The 13,617-nt window shown below is 42.3% G+C and overlaps 2 protein-coding genes across 4 annotated transcripts in view; one reads left to right on the forward strand and one right to left on the reverse strand.

The window, feature by feature from the left end:
- Positions 1-3,320: 3,320 nt before the first annotated feature.
- Positions 3,321-9,506, reverse strand: LOC124070711 (putative monooxygenase p33MONOX). 2 transcript variants are annotated; one of them, XM_046410868.1, is made up of 9 exons: positions 9,349-9,506; positions 7,820-7,949; positions 7,549-7,609; positions 6,377-6,552; positions 6,171-6,285; positions 5,570-5,697; positions 5,115-5,218; positions 4,790-4,968; positions 3,321-3,914 (listed from the first exon to the last, which is right to left on the reverse strand). In XM_046410868.1, the coding sequence occupies exons 3-9, from the start codon at positions 7,571-7,573 to the stop codon at positions 3,703-3,705; spliced, it is 939 nt and encodes a 312-aa protein (XP_046266824.1). In that variant the 5' UTR covers positions 7,574-7,609; positions 7,820-7,949; positions 9,349-9,506; the 3' UTR covers positions 3,321-3,702. The 2 variants fall into 2 exon arrangements, with proteins under 2 accessions (XP_046266824.1, XP_046266823.1); XM_046410867.1 differs by having other exon boundaries at positions 3,321-3,917.
- Positions 9,507-10,437: 931 nt separating this feature from the next.
- Positions 10,438-13,617, forward strand: part of pof1b (POF1B actin binding protein) — a 28,478-nt gene continuing 25,298 nt past the window's right edge. For both annotated transcript variants that reach the window (XM_046410397.1, XM_046410395.1), the window contains exon 1: positions 10,438-11,036. In XM_046410397.1, coding sequence (XP_046266353.1) covers positions 10,728-11,036 — 309 coding nt within the window. In that variant the 5' untranslated portion in view covers positions 10,438-10,727. The remainder of the gene's footprint in view (positions 11,037-13,617) is intronic.

The following is a 13,617-nucleotide window of genomic DNA, read 5'->3' on the forward strand; positions in this document are numbered from 1 at the left end:
TTTATGCAAACCACTGACTTTACAGTGTCTGAGCTTATATATGAACCAACATACACTTCATTTACCTTTGAGAAACCAGTCTGAACTTCCTAAAACAAGATCGAGAAGGGCACTGTCAACTAAAACCTTGTCCAAACTGTAAGTGTCAGGACTACTGTACTGCTCACATTTAAAACTTTTGTCCTATGGAATTAATCCCAGTTGAAGTTTACAAGATTATTCCAGTTGGAGAGAACTGTGACTGGAATGCATGATGCCAAAATTCCAGCTCACAATCAGTCCATCTTGTTTACACAGAACACAGGGAACATTACTGCCCTTTGAGGCCATTTTATGGTGTGTGTTTGCTGCCTCCCTCCTTCCCCACTGCAGATTTCCTGACAATCTTATTGGACACTGCACACACTGTCTCAGATTTGTCTCCAAGTTACTTCAACAACAAGTACTTTCCGTTTTTGGCAATCAAATCGAACATGTTGAGTGTTTACTATAGTAGCGTCCGGGACAGTTCATGATGAGTTCATGGATTCCCTTCTGATACAAGGGTCAAAATAGTAACTGGGACTGGAAAATCATAGCTGAAGTTGTAGAGACTGCTTGGGCTTTAGAAAACAATATCTTCCAGATTTGTCAGAGAAATGAAGTTTTTGACCATGCGTTGCTGAATATTTGTCCGACTTATCTCATCAATGCAGCAAACACTGCAGATTCTAGTCTTTTAACACATTTATGAGGCCAAAAATACAGGTTTTTCCCATTTTCTGCAATTGATCTGACAGTTCCTACTTCCTAAGTGGTAAGCTGATACAAGCAGGAGCACAGGGAAAAACTTGTATGTTTGGAAAATCTGAATGTCCATGTGCTTCTTTGGTTTCTCACAGCTCAGGACCCAAAACGTCTTCTGGTTGTAAACGGAATGCAACATCGTGACATGTTGTCTTTGCTCTGATAATGGAGGGACTTGCTGGAAATAAAGTAAAAATTTAATCAAATGGTATAATTGGAGCAAATGGGTTTGGATCTCTGAATCACTAGACTGACTTGCTTGTCCAGGAATTCCTAATGACTCCAACAGAAGTGAAGTGAAGATGGTTTGATTGGTCTTATTTACCTGAAACATAAACTTTAACTTCTCATTCTGGAAATAAAGACTCTACTTCGTCTGTTTGTCAGTTTTAAACATGCTTGTGTCAGTTTTAAACATCACAGGCCATCTGTTTTAAATCACTGAGGTCTGCTGGATTTCTCAGGGTGAGAAATATAATCTGTCAGAGATCAGCTCTTGTTACTGCGTGGCGAAATGACGCTCTCTAGAGGCTGAAATAAATACTACATAGAGTATTTCTGCAGAAATAAGCAAAGTTAAACTCAGTGAGAGAAAACAGCAGACAGACCATTCAAATAAATAATGAAACAATGACTCTTGTTCTTCTAACGAGAATGTACATTTATTCTCAAATTTCAAAATGTTTTGGCAAAGAAAAATACACAGAGAATGATTAAATCAAGGAGAATGTCCTTAACATCAACTGGAAAAATAAAATTTGAACGGAAACAGAAAAACGCTGTAATTCACGCTACGGAGCGGAGATTCAGGTGCGACACTTGGGTCATGGAGAGGTTTAAAGGGAACGCCGCCACACTTTATACACAGAGCGCTTGTAAATGCAAACTGTGAAACAAAAACGGAGCAGAAACACACATATTCACTGAATATTTACAGCTGCTGACTCTAGAGCGCGTTTTCCTCTGTGTTCAGCTTCAGGATTGTTCACCGAGATAAGAGGGAAAACTGTCAGAGAAATGAAGTGACTGACAGCACAGCACAGCAGAATACGAAACGTTCACTCCACAATGAGAGACTCCACTGCTGTGTCATGGTACGCATGGGATCTACTGCCAGCAAACAGAGAGAGTGTTTCCACTTGAGAAAAGTGCAATAATAGTAATAATAACAAAAATAATCAGTCCACATCTACATGTCATTTACATGTCAACAGGGGAACCATAATGCTCATCCACACACACACACACACACACACACACACACACGCATCATCTTGCAGGAACCTTGTGTGAGAAGACATTTCTTAGCAGTGAGCCTGCACTGGACGAACGTCTGACTGACAGCTTCTAAATTAAAACCTCGTATTTCCGTCATTTTCTGTTACTGGCAACAGGCAACATGTTTTCTCGGGGCTGCATGACGTTTCCTTTCACTGACACAAGGTTGCTGCAGGATGTGGACAGTGTGCACACCAGCTGTCTCTTCAGTCAACAGTGAAGCACCAAACTAATCAGAAACAGAAATCCTTTGCATGTGACTGTTAACACAGACAGGTGGGCATTTTTTTTCTTTCCTTCAAAAAAGTTCTCCAAAAGGAACTAAATCTTTTGCTACAGTAGCTGATAAAAAAGTCTTGAATCTAAACATCTACAAATCAAATAAAACAAAATATGTGGAACGTTTCAGTGAGCAGGAGCACATTTCCAAAATTTCCTGAGACAAAATTTGTACAATTCTTTTATGGATTTTCTTTGTTCCGTTACTTCGATTTGTATTAAACTACACTTAAGGAATTGGTTAGACTTATTCTTTCCACCCTGCTTAGTGAAATTCCCCTTTAAAAGGCATAATATGTAACATTAAAATGTCTAAAAACGACTCAACCCTCGTTCAATATTTTGTTGAGTTGTGTACTTAGATCCCATCCCAAATGTTTCCAACAATGCTGAGAGAAAACTCAAATGTTACCTCGACTCTGAACATTTCTGCCTGAGTAATTGTGGTTGTTTAACAATGAAAACAACTCCCATAATTCCATGCCACACTAATCAAATTATATTTTTGTTGCCGTTATTTTAACGTTTAAGTTACATACTCTGTGACTGTGAATGACTGAGAAGAGGCATGTGGCTTATAGGGGGAGGATGTAAAGACTACCATCACTGAAGCAGAGGTGGGAAGGGTGGGGTTAAAGTGCATTTACAGAGGATCATCTTCAGTGGACTTCCAGGCTGATTCATGCCAAATATGTTCACTTGAGTCCACGTTTGTGTCTGCATGCTGCAACTGGATGTGACAGCTGAAAGGGTTAAAGGATTAGCAAGCCTGATTTTACAGCCAAGCAACACGGTAAATGCCTAATAGCAGTGCAGATCAATGTTTATGTGTATTCTATCTAGAATTGTTTTAGTGGTGACGATGGTGGACAGTTCAGTGGTTATGTGAATGTTGGAGCTGCTGTCAAAGGTCCAATGAAATGGCTTTCAGGCTGCACGATTTCACAGTTGAGGAACAGTTCTTTTTTTTTTTTTAATACATTAAAAGGACTGATGGATGGATGGAATACTAACTGCTCCCCTCCATAACTGTCAGTTTCTCAAGAGGAGGACCAGAATGAGGGAAATCCTGACTGGCACCATGGAGGTCAGATACTGTGTTGTTAGTGTGAATAACGTTGATCAAAGTGGGGGTCAAGTGCTCACCCAGAAATCTATGATCACATTACTGTAACAGCTAAGAAATGCTAACATCTAAAATGAAACGAAGACTGAACGATTTTGACCAAGAGATGAATCAAATGGACTTTCTACGCATTTTAACAGTAGCAATACGTGTGACAGCATGTCAGAAACGTTTTCAACTTCACAAGACCTTCAGTGTCTGAGGGACGTGCAGCTCTGATGTCACGTGTCCTCTCAGAAGCCAGAGGGCGTCAGGATGTTCATGTCTCTGGGTTTCAGTTTGTGTGGTCGCGCTCCCTGACGTCGACCCTCCACTGTGGGGATCTCCATCTTGGGAGGGGCTGCCGCCTGAATGGCAGGATTGTCAGCCAGCCGTGTGGCCTGGGACTTCATCACCTCCATGGGGGTCGGCTTCTGGGCACCGCGATATGCCTGCAGAGCAAAGCCTGCTGGGAAAAGAGAAAAGGAAATAAGTTCTCACACTTGGAAGTTCCATTTACTGTCAAAAGGACTTAAACAATAAAACCAGCTTGAAAGTTGCTCAGTCACATCACACGTAGGATGACGTGTTGACGTCTTCAAAGCTTATGAAAAGTGCTGCAAGTTTTATTTGCTCACTTTCTCTTTATGCTATTTTTTCCCCTTTTCAAACTATGACATTTCTTCACAGTTCTGAATAAATTCAGAGATTATGTTAATGTTCATACAGAACTTTATCAATATTGTATTATAATATTTAGCAATACTGTCCATAATAATCAATAATCAAATTAAAAATAAAATCTCTTGACTTACTTAAAATCACACACTGTTGTTTTCTGGAAGCTGATATAAAAGTTATTCCTTCACTCACAAACTTCTGTCACTCTTCTTAAATGACCTACCTAAAGTCATCCTGGAGAAAAGATTTTGATAGCTTCCAAACAGACTGAAACGTCCCACATGTGAAAATCTAAATGTCGTTTTTCAGCAGCGATCTGAATTTAAAACTTCTCTGATCTGACTTTTATATCCCCGCAATGCAGAAAAACACAGTTCAGTTGTTAGCAAAAGCCAATAAGTGAGCAGACTCGCAGGGGTGTCGACTCAGATGGTGTTTACTGTCAGTCTGAAGGTCATTCGTTAGCCTGTTAACCCAAATTCTGGACGTAATGTGTGCTTATTGCCCAACTCATCTTTCACCAAGTTTCTCTTTACACATTAACAAACAGAAAAGAGTCTTGAAAACAGTGTTCACAGGCAGCAATAACAACACGGCATCACAAACAAACGTTCAAACACTTCATGCTGAGGTTTAGTTCAGTGAGGTGACGCCGTTTACCTGCGGTCGAAGGGTCTGATCCCAGGTCAGAGGTGGACTTCTGGACGAGCGGCCGCGGCCCAAAGGCGTTCCAACGCTCCACTGGCCCTCCTACTCCACCTGCTGCCGCCTCTCCCATGTCCACACTGCTGTTGGAGGAGCTCATGCTGATCTCTGAACCTGTACTGCTGAACCAGTTCCTACACAAACACACAAACTGGTGTGTAAACTTGACCAGGTTACAGATTTGTCAGTATTTATCCCGTTTTGTGGATGTTGTGGACCGATTCTTAGACCCCAGGACAGTGAACACGCACAGTGTATGTGTGTGTGTGTGTGTGTGTACCTGCGCTGTTGTTTTGGGGAGCTGTGTGGTGTGTTGGACGGAGTGGACTGGGTGGAGGAGCTCAGCCGCTCTTCCCTAGACTCCATGCTCTGGATCTGCAGTTTCTAAAGAGCAACAACAAAAGGTAGACTTCATGGAACCAGTAAACCCACAAGTACACATTTTAAACATCAAAGTCTGTTTCACAGGTCCTGGGGAGTATGGTGACATAATTTAAATAAAAGTTGTATTAAGCCTTTTGGGACTCCAGGGGGAGCTGTTTGAAATCTGATGATATGCTAAAATGACATTTAGTTGAATAATCTTAAAAGACTTGTTTATTTCAGACCCAGTTAGGCAAAATGAGAACATGTTTCTTTATGAATGGACCATTATGGCTGTTTTCTAACTGAACATCTGCTAATTTTTGGTTGCACATGTGGTGTTGTCAGCGTGTTGAAGTGTGTGCGTCTCACATGCAGGGATTCGGGAATGCGGTGGTGGTGTCTGGTCTCTTCAGCTGTGAGGCCTTTGTGGGGCGTGTAGCTGGTGTCAGTAAGCCCCGCCCTCTGCTCAAACTTGTACATACTGTCCTGAGTGTGCTCTGAGAGAGAAAATAGATTTAATAATTGTTGTGACAGTCTGTCTTTTAAGTATCACACAATCAAACCCCTATAGTCACAGACAGCAGCAGCACAGAGTTGAACAAAGCTGAATCCTAGAGATCACAACGGATTCTGGCGTAGAAGAGCTTAAGCTGGGGCAACAGTTGAAGTCCAGCTGCCCAAAACTTAAGCTCTTCTACACAAGATGGTTTCATATTGAATAAACGTCCTTCAGCATAATGCACTTCAACAGATTTACATCTGCATGCTAAACATGTGAACTCCAAAATGAGTAAATAAAGTTAACTCCAATAAACAGAATCCTTTTTAGTTTGCTAGCAGGATTTCCATGGATGTTTTTGTTCTGTTGTCAAACCCATTCAGAGTCTGCTTAATAGACTTTGCGGTGTATTACATAAAATATACAGAGCCTAAATACAGACTTTAAACATCATTAGCACATGTAACATACTGGTGATGAGGGAGTTCATGATGACGGAGGAGGCCTTGGTTTTCACTACACCAGGTGACCTGGAGGGGCCGCTGTCTGGGGCCGCAGACTGACTCACAGCACCACTCTCATCCTCCTGGTGGTAAAGAAAAACATCATCATCATCATCTTCTACACACTACAGCCCCGCGGCTATGTGCATGTGTGTTGTGGAGGCCCCGTCTCACCTCAGCCAGGTGTGTGAACCTCCTTTCTGGTATGACTGGTCGTCTCCACAGGTTGTTGATGCTGATGTCGTGGGGGGGCGTGGACATGGGGGCCTCCAGGTTATCGTCGTAGCTGAGGGCTCGTCGGGTCATCCCGATGGGAAGCTTCATCCCGCCCATCCCAGAGCCCTCTATGGCTGCGGACGCAAACAGCAAAGGCAACTAAACAACGGATTTCTCCTCAAAGACAATAAACTGATGTCAGAACCTGCACCTGGATCAGATAAAATTCATCCATACAGGTTTAATAAATATTTTGTTTTGTCATTTCCAAAATATGACCAAAACCTGACACCTCAAGCCTTAATCATTATGTTATTATGTTACTTCACAAGTAAACATACACAGCATTTCCAAGTCTGAACAGCAGAACTCCATTATGGGTACTAAGCAATAAAACAAAGTGATACCTGAGACTTGGATCACGCTGCATCAGTAGGTTTACTTTTTTGAAATGGCTGCTTGAATCTCCAGTTTAATGCATTTCTGTTCCTTCCTTCTGGAAGTTTAATTAGAGCCAGTATTTACAGATATTAGAAAGATACCAACAAACAATGTGCGAGTCAGTGTTATGAACGTGTGATGTGAGACTTGTCTGCTGTGAGAGACTAAACAGTCTTTATAATCCCCTGTCAAATATGTGATGAAACATGTCAATCAGTAATTTGTCTGTCTGTTTCTGGTCCTTTAAACCAGAAAGCTGCGTTCAAGTTCAAACTCAAAGATACTGAAGGCTTTACAAGATACAGCAGCTACGCAAAAAAACAAGTGAAATCACTCTAGAGCCAAAAGTAGGCGGACACCTGAACGTTACACCCCTATGTGACTGCTGAACATCCCATTCCTAATCCATGAACATTAACCTGCTCTTTTGGTTTAAGGTTTTCCACCAAATGTTGGATTCTGGCTGCTGGGATTTGTTCTTATTCAGTCACATAAGACCTGGATTACAGTCAGTGTTTCTAATTCATGTCAGAGTTGCTGGATGGGAAAACCACTTGCTTGTGGAGGTGGTGTTGTGTCAGGAGGGCGTTGCCATGTTTAAACAGGAAAAGCCCTTAGTTAGAAGCACACTATTGTCTAGTATTCCGTAGCATTTTACCAAACCCAAACAATGAAAGACAGAGCCTGACCTGGTAAGTCCCCTGAGCCAGACATGATTTCAGTAAGACAATGAATCGACCAGGACGGGACCTGGGAAGAGAGGCAGAGAGAGGTTTGATGATTGCTTTGCATGATTACATCTACATGCAGTCGATTAACAGAAAACGTTAGAACAAAAGAGTCTCTTCCAAACCTTTTTTTATTTTATTCACTTTCTATAAACATGCACATTACTCAGATTACAGCAAAAATGTAGATGCAAACAGACTTTAGTAAGACAGATGGTGAACATGTTCGTACCTTCCTGCTGTGTTGCTGTGATGTGGACCAGTTGGTGAAGCGGCAGCAGCAATGGTTACACTGGTCTGTCTGAGACACACAAAGCCCTCTGGCAGTGCATTGTGGGTAAGCAGCCAGGCCAGGGAAGGAACTAAGGAGAGGTCAAATGTGAACTTGATTACACTGATTTTGCTTTCACCATTTTCACATTTTGTCTTTCAAACTTAACATAACAACCTTTGATGAGAATTGCTGGCCTGTGAAACACTTTGTAAGAACATTTTCCCTTAATATCTTCTTATTCAAACTTACATTTCTACTTGTAACTAACTTACATATCTTACACAAATGCTTTTGTGTGTTGGATTGGGTGTCAGGGTTAAGGATGTTAAACCAGGGGTGGAAAAGGCTTTAAAAGACGGATGTGACAGTGAACATGCAGGACAAAGGGCGCTCCTCTCCACAGTGAACGGCTCCAGGATTATTCCAGAGGATGATGGCAGACTGTGTGGATTACATAACTCCTGCTGCAGCAGCTGAAGCGCTGCATCATCACTGACAGACAACACTTGGAAGCAAAGGCTGACATTTTGTCTGAAGGGGCTGAACCGGCAAGTCTCGCTCTTCAACAGCACACTTAAGGCCATTTAAACGATTAACATCGTCGCGAGCTACTTGCCTTGTTTCTCCATTAAGATTACCTGAAGCAGTTTGTTAATAAAAAGCTCTTAGCTCGAAATAAACATTCACAAAATATCACAGATTACACACACAATACACATGTACATAGCCTGACATCTGAACATTAACAAATATGAACGGACATCAGGATTAGTGTTTAACAGAACAGATGATACTTGGCTACTTTGTATCGGTGAGCTAAACAGCCTGAGGCCGATATATAACGTTAAGTCCACTGTTTATCGAGTTTATTGTTATTATGAAATTATTCGTTTGGCACAATCGCATCAAATAGCATGATGAAACTGATTTATAGGAGATGACTACAACAAATTAAGGCCATTGTCTCGTTCTCGCAAAACCCCATTCAGAAAATCTGCATTTTAAGGTGTTTTCCAGGGAGAGTGACAAGTGTATTATGATGTGATGTCGTTGATATTCACATGATTCAACAGTAAATTCAGCACATATCTGAATCAACCAAGAACATTTATTTTTCACGGAATCGGGCTACTTCTTAATGTGCGTTTCTGTGATGGAGGAACACAGAGGAGGTAGTTCTAACAACACGTACATTTTGACTTCACGGATAATGTTTTATGTATTTATTTCATCCCGAATTGACGAGTGGTTGCTACACATTCGCAAAATGTCTTAAGTCGAGTTCTGACATTTACATATGTCAAGCAAAAAGCGTTTCGTCGTTCAGTTATCTGTTTCCACAATGTAGTTTGGTGACCGTTGGTATGAGAAACCCTAATAAATAGCGGAACCAGCCGGAGCTGAAGAATCAAGATGCCGAACAGCTGGCGACTAACGACGCGCGACAACACCGTGTTGTCAGGGTAGTCTGCTTTATTTTCTCTCACCGGAGGAAATGGAGGCTTCAGGACGACGACTGACACATCGGTGACCCTCCAATGTCGACTGCAGCGCGCAGAAAACAACAGACTCGTTGGGCAGCAGCCATTATTGTTTCCGAGGAATAAAAGACACTTCCTTGATGAGACGTTAAATTGCCTTGTCTGTTCTCGCTGCACATCGCGAGAGTACAGTTCAAGCGCATGGACATTATGTCGTGTGACATTATGTTTTGGTTTGTCACAGTGAGGAAAAAGTACAGGTGTAGCAAAGGACATTGGTAATAGTTCTGTTCAAGCCAACGTGCGCAACAGGCTACCAAAAAAATAAGATAAATATCATGAAATGATTAATATTTTGACTAAAAATAGACGAAATATGAAATGTTTGACATAATCTCATACAATGAAAACTCTACAACTACTACAAATACTGCAAAATCGTATTTGAGCCTAATGAATGAGTGCTTTTACTTGTACTGCTTTAAGCGTATTTGGATGCAAATACTTTTGTACTTTAAGCCAAGTTAACCTCTGAATGCACAGCTTTAATTTGTACCAGAGTAATTCTACGCTGTGGTATTGCTCTATTTTACATTGTTGAAAGGTTTAACTACTTAATCCATTTAGTATATAATGACTTTTTTTTAATGATCCAATGTTGGATATAACCGAGTTAACATGCAGTGAAAATCAGACAAGTCTGCCCAGCATCAGGTCCCTTCTGTTTCTTGGTGGCTGTTTGTCTCCGCCTAGTGGCGGCCTTGGATTTAACCTCTTTACCTTTACTTCACCTGCTTCATTTCCCACAGGTATTTTTACTGGAGATTAAATCTTCAGTTCAGCCGCCCCCCGCCGTGACAGATCAGAACACTTAAATCTACATTTAGTTTCAAGCGTCCATTCACCTGTCACCTGTCACCTGTGTTGAATGTGACAGGAGCACCTGGAGTGAACACACACAACGGGCATCAAACTCTCACCGTTACTCATTTTACACCTGTGTGCTCATCCTGTCAGTGCAGCCAGGTGGAGCCTCCTGGCAGTGTTGTCCTCTGAGCCCTCCCATCTGCTGATGCACCCAGAAGGATTTGCATATAGAGGAGCAGGGCGCCTCCCTCGGTGCTTTGGCTTTTCCTGTACATGAACTCCTCTAACCGGACTTTCCTCTCTAGTTTGTCCAGCGGAGGAGGAAGCTTAAGTGGAGCGGCTCGCCTCTCTGCTCCGTCACAAGAAAACAACCTGAGGGGCCTGCGTGTTTAAATCCCGCAGAGACTGATTCGCTTTGAGAAACTTTCAACCTTCGTTTATTTTTCTCTTTTTGTTTTGTTTTGCGGTCGGTTTCGTGTGGAGTAGTCCGAGCTGATCTGCTCAGCCGATTCATCAAGATGTCTGTCCATTCGAGCCAGAAGACGATGACGACCTATCGGACCGTGAAAGTGGCCTCTCCGGAGCCGGTGACCAACACGGTGGTCTCGACCGGGACGGTGTCCCCGATGCAGTACGCGATGAACGGCTATGAGACGGTGCGGTACCTGGTCCCGGTGCAGCAGGCAGTGCAGCAGCAGTCCTACGTGGTCATGCAGCAGCCCATGATGCAGCAGGTGGTGTCCCCGGTGTACCTGCAGGGTCTGCAGCACCTGAGCGTCAGCAGCCAGGGCTCTGACCTGCTGTACCAGCAGCAGAGCGCGGTGGAGGTGAGCCCCATGTTCAGCTGCTTCTCCTGGGGGTCAGCAGGATGAAGCAGAGGGACTTCATGTAATCTAAACGGGGATAAAAAGGCAGCATGAACGGGACTGTAGAACAAGTACACTGACATATTAAACCTGTTTAGGATGCTCACCTGCAGTCACCCACTTTTAAATCATCTTCATCACCTAAAGAAGTTAATGGATACAAGCTTGATATGAAGATCTCTCTCTTATGCAAAGTTAAAGCATAAACCACAGCACAAAAACATGAAACACTATGACATGAAAGACAATAAGGATGTGAAGTAACAAACCTTTATTTGTTTCAGCCATGTTAACAAATAACTTTCTGTGAATGTGATGAAGAGCTCTTAACAGAATTCTCCACAGCTTTATAGCATATAATGTAGTATATTCACAAGTGATTAAAAACAGTGCTTGCACCTTTTCAGTTGACTGTTTTCATGTTCATGAGGGCTACTAACGTTCCCCTAAAGCAAACAAACAAAACTTAACTTTAAGCTGCATGAACGTGAACTCATCAGCAGCTCGTTTACTGGACTCAGTCTGGTGAAAGCACAGGACTGGAGTCCCTGATCAGCTGTGAGCCTTTTCCATTACTCATAAAAACATCAGCCCAGGCTGGATTCGGTCTCGCGACTGCCCCTTGTTGAATGTCAGCATCCGTCTCAGACTGCGTTAAACATCTCACATGGGTTATTTATTAGTTTGTCAGTCCCAGAATGAGGCCCCTGGCTGCTGTCAGAAGGCCGTGTTTCACACAGCGATGAGTTATTAATTCTGACGCTGTGCTTTGGATTTTCACAGCCTGATCGTAGATGAGGTGAACAGAAGGCTGAGCTGATGCTGTGGGTGGTGGAAGACTCGGGACAGACAAACAGACAGTTTTATTTCATAAGGGAGAAAACTCAGCTAAAGTCACACACTGTGTACACAACACAACACAGTTTCACTTTTTTATCGTTTTGAGAAAGCTTAATCCATCTTTTTAATCTGATTGCTTCATGTAAGGATTTGATTCTTTCCTCTTTGTCATTGACGTTGATGAGGTAAAATAATATTAATATTGAATATGTTGCCTCTGTACAGTTTTCAAATGAGTATATGTCCAAAAGGATTAGCAAAATAGCATCCTAACTTCTTTGCAACCAGTTTTGTATACTTATGGATTAATTGAGAATAAAATAAAAGAGGAAGGCAGATTAACTGACAATGAAAATAATCTCTCAACCTTAATTCCACCCCTTTTTCTGCTTGCTGTCAGTAAAAAATTAAAACCGCAATCTTATGAAAAGAATCATACAATCGTGGCTTGGAGTCAAATGCGAGTTCTTTTTAGGCACTGACATTGAACGCCTCGTTAAAGGTGCTCAGGCGTGTTTCCTCATTGATCAAATCTCTCCTGAGTTAAGTCAGAAATTGCTTATTTTAGATTCTGTTTCTGGATGTAAATTTCTCACATGCCTGCTGTGTTTATACAGTTGAGTTAAGTTAAGCTTATTGTCTTAAGCAGAAAAACAGATTTTGTACGGGAAAAAGGACATTTTCACATACTTCAGTGCCAGGTTTCAGTATTATTATTATTATTGTTATTATTATTGATGAAATGTGTCTAATATCAGATTGCAGCGTGAACTGGTTCTGAACTAAGCCTCAAGATAACAAAGTTGTAGGGATGTGAACATCGAAACCAGTGAAGACGGTGTTTGCGCTTTCATTACGAGCAGTGGAGGTCAGCGAAGTCGTGAGCGGATGATAACGAGGGCGAGGAGAGAGACACAGAGATGGCTTTTTGTGGAGGAATGGTTGTTACTTCTGTACGCAGATGTGTGTGTGCTTGCGTGCGTGTGTGTGTGTGGAGTCGGAGCCAGGACGGGTGGGATTATGAAGTGAATGCTTTTATAGAAACGGATTTCATCCAAATGTTCTTCCTGCACCTGCAGACTCTTCCCTGCTCTGACAAATTATCGCTTCCTGAATTCCTTGGAATTCGTTCTTGGATGGTTTACACAAGGTCTCCGCTGTAGGCTCAAAGTATCTGCATAATATCTGCTCTACCACATCTCCCTCCTCTGGCTGGAGGAACATCCTGTCAGCCTCCTCCCTCAGCTCCTGGATCAGATTAGTTTCTCGTGGCAGAAAATGTCAGGACTCCCTCTGCGCCTTCCTCTCAGCTTCTGGTTGTCCTGATAAATTACTCACTCAGGTTCACTCTGCTTTTTGAGTCACTGCTGAGCTGAGCTGCGTTCTCATGGTGTGTGTGTGTGATAGGGAAGCGGCGACACACCCGCTCTGATTCTGCTGATGCGGCACACCCTTACATTTTGAAGACAAACACATTCTTCCACCTGGTTGGATCACCTCTGCTGAATTAGATGGTTCTGATTGGAGGTCAGACCACCAGGGTTTCTTCCCGTCTTAGGGACACAAAACCCCCTGATGGCTGACTTACCAGTAAGATCTATTGTGCTCTGTAAATGGGTGGCATTAAGAGCTACCAGATAATATAATTTTATATTATTAATCATAATAGCTGTTCTACACACTCGTTCAAAGAGCGCTGAAC

Source organism: Scatophagus argus, chromosome 14, assembly GCF_020382885.2.
Source record: "Scatophagus argus isolate fScaArg1 chromosome 14, fScaArg1.pri, whole genome shotgun sequence".
Classification (NCBI taxonomy): Eukaryota; Metazoa; Chordata; class Actinopteri; family Scatophagidae; genus Scatophagus; species Scatophagus argus.